This window comes from Akebia trifoliata, chromosome 14 (genome assembly GCF_017979445.1).
Source record: "Akebia trifoliata isolate Shusen 1 chromosome 14, ASM1797944v1, whole genome shotgun sequence".
In the NCBI taxonomy this organism is placed as follows: Eukaryota; Viridiplantae; Streptophyta; class Magnoliopsida; order Ranunculales; family Lardizabalaceae; genus Akebia; species Akebia trifoliata.
In genome coordinates this window covers 6,481,459-6,486,623 of record NC_141388.1, presented here as the reverse complement: position 1 = coordinate 6,486,623, position 5,165 = coordinate 6,481,459, and the positions used below count along the sequence as shown (strand labels likewise).

General features: G+C 32.8%; 1 protein-coding gene across 1 annotated transcript; it reads left to right on the top strand.

Moving 5' to 3' along the window:
- Positions 1-328: 328 nt before the first annotated feature.
- Positions 329-2,753, top strand: LOC147385858 (putative glucuronoxylan glucuronosyltransferase IRX7). Its single transcript, XM_086424123.1, has 4 exons — positions 329-842; positions 942-1,300; positions 1,404-1,654; positions 2,027-2,753. Exons 1-4 carry the CDS (start codon positions 551-553, stop codon positions 2,490-2,492), a joined length of 1,368 nt encoding a protein of 455 aa, XP_086280249.1. The 5' UTR covers positions 329-550; the 3' UTR covers positions 2,493-2,753.
- The last annotated feature ends 2,412 nt before the right edge of the window (positions 2,754-5,165 follow it).

The window sequence follows — 5,165 nt, the reverse complement described above, 5'->3', positions numbered from 1 at the left end:
TGACCGTTCAATATCACAATCATACCACTCTGTCGCAAGAATTTATGTGGGTCCACCTGCTGATATAATAGGTCACGTGTATGTAAAATGTTGGGCCCAACTTTGAACTTCGCGTCCTACTGTAATATTTGTAAGGATGGAGGACATATTGGTAATTTAGTACCGTCCAAATGTGTGGGGTCATTGAGACGCTCAAACCGAAACTCATGGCACGGTCACATCTGCTGCAACCTCCATGTGAGCCCTCTGAGACAGCCATTCTCTCTCTCTCTTTGCCCCCACAAAAGACGAAAAAAATTTAATAATAGAAGAATAGCAAAAACATCTAAACTACAACCGAATCCACCGAAGAAACCCAAAAAAAACAAAGAGTTTTTAGAGAAAAACATCAAGGAAAGGCGATACATCAACAACCATGAACCATCTCTTGTTCAATCTATGTTTCTTCGTTATCACTTCATCTTCAACCTATAATTGAAAACCCCATCTTAACTACTACAAATCTCTATCTCTTGTTTAGTTTTCTGGGTATTTTAATATCTTTAAAGAGATGGTAGAGTTCAATAGAACCAACAAGAACAGAGGGTTCTATGTAAGAATGAAGTTTGTAAACAAACAAGGTAGACCCGATAACAGTTCCTACTACAGATATTTCAGATGGGTTCTTTGGGTTTCTTTATCTCTCTATTTCTTCAGTTCTTATCTCATCACCAACTCTAAAAGAACCACCACCCTACCTAAAAGAACTACAGTTTCTTCTACTTTTGTCTCTCGAGCTCTGTTCGAGACAAATGCCACAGTTCTACAACAACACAGAATCAAAGAAACGATCTTTTCTCAAGGTTTGACGATTTTATATTCTTCACTTTTTTTTATTTTTTTCTCCCATTATTTTGAACTTAAATCGGTTAGTTAATCACTCTGTTTCTTTTATCATACAGGGTTGGGCGATTTGAAGGTTTATATCTACGATCTTCCATCGAAATACAACTCTGATTGGTTATCAAATAAGCGTTGCAGTAACCATCTCTTCGCTGCTGAAGTTGCTATTCATAAAGCTCTAATGGGTAGCAATGTACGGACGCTAAACCCATGGGATGCAGATTTCTTCTTCGTCCCTGTTTACGTGTCGTGTAACTTCAGTAATGAAAATGGTTTTCCATCACTAAGTCACGCTCGACCCCTTCTAGCATCAGCGATTCAACTCATTTCTGGAAAAATGCCATTTTGGAACCGAAGCAGTGGTTCTGATCATGTCTTCGTTGCCTCTCACGATTACGGAGCTTGTTTTCACGCAATGGTCAGCCTAAAAAACCTATAAATTTTCAATTTTTTTTCGAAATATGGTTTTAGTTTTACTGATTTGATCTTACTTTTTTCCTGTTTTCTTTCTGTTTTTGAAGGAGGACTTTGCGATCGCAGATGGTATTCCAGAGTTCTTGAAAAAATCAATTATTTTACAGACATTTGGTGTCAGATTCCGGCACCCTTGTCAAGAAGTAGAGAATGTGTTGATTCCGCCTTATATTTCACCGGAAAATGTACGGTCGACGCTGCAAAAGGTGCCGGGAAATAGAAAGAGAGATATTCGAGTGTTTTTCAGGGGAAAGATGGAAGTTCATCCCAAGAACGTCAGCGGAAGGTTCTACAGCAAGTAATTAATCAAACTTTAATGCTAGCGTTTAAGTTATTAATCAACCTTTAATGACATTGACTAATTTTCATTTTGAATTTACTAAAATAGCCCTAATTGCCTTGCACCACAATCCATATAGAATATTATTTGTTTGGAATCAAACACGTGGTTCAGTTATGGATGTGTAACAAACTAAAAATAATGCTTCATTACCTTCCACTATTTTTTTAAGGGGTGTTTTCGTAAATGCCCCTTAAAAATATATTTAGTCGAGGGAAATATCTTAAACATAACAATAAGGGCATTTGACTATTTTCAAGGGGTATTTTCGTAAATACATCTTAAATGTGTATTTTTTTTTTTTTAAAAATATTATTATTCTTATTTCAGGGGGTTAAGGACGGTCATTTGGCAGAAATTCAATCGGCACAAGAAGTTTTACCTTAAGCGTCATAGATTTAAGGGTTACCAATCAGAGATCGCACGGTCAGTATTCTGTCTCTGCCCCTTAGGGTGGGCCCCATGGAGTCCTAGATTGGTTGAATCTGTAGCACTAGGATGCGTTCCAGTCATCATAGCGGACGGTATCCGCTTACCCTATTCTAATACCATCCAATGGCCAGAAATATCTCTTACCGTCGCAGAGAAAGACATCAAAAAACTAGGAAAGATACTCGATCACGTAGCGTCAACAAATCTCTCCACCATCCAAAGAAACTTGTGGGACCCAGCGAATAAGCGGGCCCTACTCTACAACAGTCACATCCAACAAGGAGACGCCACGTGGCAGATCTTATATTCGTTGTCTAAAAAGCTGCATAGATCTTACAGGCAATCGAGGAGCTCTAACCAATGAATTGGCGACACGTGACAAATGATAGGTCAGATTGCAGTGTTGCCTTGCGGTACTGAACTTTCGCCCAACGTGGATGCCAATGCATGCAAATAATGGAGGACAGGCTGTCACGAGAGTCTGTTGGGGTCCACGTTGCTGACGTGACGCTCTTTATTGGCCGCTTTTGGTGTTGCGCGGGAACAACGATGTTATCAGCAGCCATTCGGAATTTTCTAATCTACAATATGCACAGAATATAAATTTTAATAATAATAATTTTTTTTTTTTTGGTCAATAAATGTGAATAAAATAAGTTATCGAATATTTATATTAGGGATAATTATCAAAAAAAATACAAAAAAAAAAAAAAAAAAGTTTTACGAAAACAAATCGAATTTTTAAGAAATTTTTAAAACGATACAAAACGGTCTTTAAAAGACCGGTTTTTCTCTCCTCAACATTTCTCAATACACTCTCTCTCCTCTAATATTTAAAAAAAAAAAAAATGAAAAAAACCGGTCTTTAAAAGACCGAGGTTTCTCTCTCCTCAGGAATCTCGCACCATTTCGCTCTCTTCAAGTAGTTAAAAAAAACAAAACGAATTTTTGTTTAAAAATTTTTCTCTCGTTCATTTTTTCTCACTCTTTTCTCTCTCCTTAAAATAAAAAACGAATTTATTTTTAAAATTTTTTCTCTCTTCATTCATTTATTTCACCCATTCTCTCTCCTATTATTTAAAAAAAAAAAACTAATTTTTTTTAAATTTTCTCTCTATTCATTCATTTCTCTCACCCTTCCTCTCTCCTATTATTTTAAAAAAAAATCGAATTTTTTTTAAAAATTTTTTCTCTCTCTTCATTTATTTCTCTCATCCCTTTCTCTCTCCTATTATTTAAAAAAAAAACGAATTTTTTTTAAAATTTTTTTCTCTCTCTTCATTCATTTCTCTCACTCTTTTCTCACCTATGTTATTTAAAAAAAATAATTTTTTTTTAATATTTTAAAAAAGAGATAAGTAAAGAGAGAAAATTAAAAAAAAAATCGTTTTTTTTTTAAATAATAGGAGAGAGAAATGGGTGAAATAAATGAATGAAGAGAGAGAAAAAATTTTAAAAAATAAATTCGTTTTTTATTTTAAGGAGAGAGAAAAGAGTGAGAAATAAAAGAAGAGAGAGAAAAAATTTTTTTTAAAAAAATTAGTTTGTTTTTTTAAAATAATTGAAGAGAGAAATGGTGAGAGATTAATGAGGAGAGAGAAAAACCGATCTTTTAAAGATCGATTTTTTCATTTTTTTTTTTTTAATATTAGAGGAGAGAGTGTATTGAAAAATTTTGAGGAGAGAGAAAAATCGGTATTTTAAAGACCGGTTTGGTATCTTTTTAAAAATTTCTTAAAAATTCGATTTGTTTTCATAAATACTTTTTTTTTTTTTTTTTTTTGGATAATTATCCCTTTATATTAATTAAATATGAAAATTGGGTATCGTTCTCTAATACATGGCACCCATCTTTCGCCCCCACAAGTTGATGGTTCAGAATTTTTTATCAACCACTTAACACACATTATTAGGTTTTTGCTGAGAAAATCTATTTAGCTTTTAGAAGAATTGATTGGTGGGGAGGAGTGGGGACCACATGATGGCAGATAACAGCAATTTTTTTTTTTCTGATAGTGGGGGTATCAGGGCAGCTGTAGCCAGATAAGTTGTCAGAGCTTTAATTGTGTACTGGGGGACAGAGGGAAGTTCAAAATAATGTATTTTTTTTTATACCCATCTTCAACATTGTTGTTTATTTTTAACGTTGTAAATAAGCATTTGCAGGTATTTTTGGTAGTGAAATCTTTTTTTGAGGGCATTTTAGGTAGTAATATTTTTCGAGGTGCATTCAATGCATCTTGTTGACAGCACCCTGAAAAGGAATTATAGTTAGGGGTATCAATCGGTCAGTTCCTGGGTTAATTAAGTAATTTAGAATCATTATCATTATATTTAGGTCGATTTTAATTCTAAAAAATTTTGGGTTTGATTGCAAAATTAATATACTTAAAATCGGAAAAAAATCACGGATACCTATTGATTCGACTTCTTCTCAGGAATCGAATGGCAAATTTTTTTTTTTTTTTTGAAATTATTATTTTAAATAATATCATTTCAAAATATTAATATATTATCAAAAAATTATTAATTTAATTATAATTTATTATATACTAAAGATAGAAATAAATGATTTTTTTAAATAAAAATTTATCTTGATTAAAAGTAATAAATTTTTACAAGAGTAATTCATTTTAAGTTCCAATCAAATTTATATGAAAAATTAAAGAATTTTTTATAGCATGCATTTATTTTAAAATAAAAAATACCTTAAATCATTTATAATAAAACACCATTATTTATGGTTTAAGATCTGTTTTTGATTTCGGATCGGTACCCATTAACACCATTATTTATGGCTTAGGAGGCAAATTGAATATTAGTACATTTTATAATGGATTTGAGGATACTTATGAGTATCCAGCTATGTTACCTGATTCGTTTGTCAACTCCTCTTCAGATTCGGGTTCGCGCTACGTAGCTCCCCACTCTTGAACGAATATTAGTATAGTTAATTCGTGACTCATATTTAAATCATTTATTTTAATTCATGAGGAAGACTCAGATCAGGGGGGCATATCAGGAGTTTCAAAACAAA

Coding starts and splice junctions, on each gene's coding strand:
- LOC147385858 (XM_086424123.1), top strand. CDS start 551: ATGGTAGAGTTCAATAGAACCAACAAGAACAGAGGGTTCTATGTAAGA. Junction 843..941: donor AGAAACGATCTTTTCTCAAG/GTTTGACGATTT, acceptor TTTATCATACAG/GGTTGGGCGATTTGAAGGTT. Junction 1,655..2,026: donor AGCGGAAGGTTCTACAGCAA/GTAATTAATCAA, acceptor TTCTTATTTCAG/GGGGTTAAGGACGGTCATTT.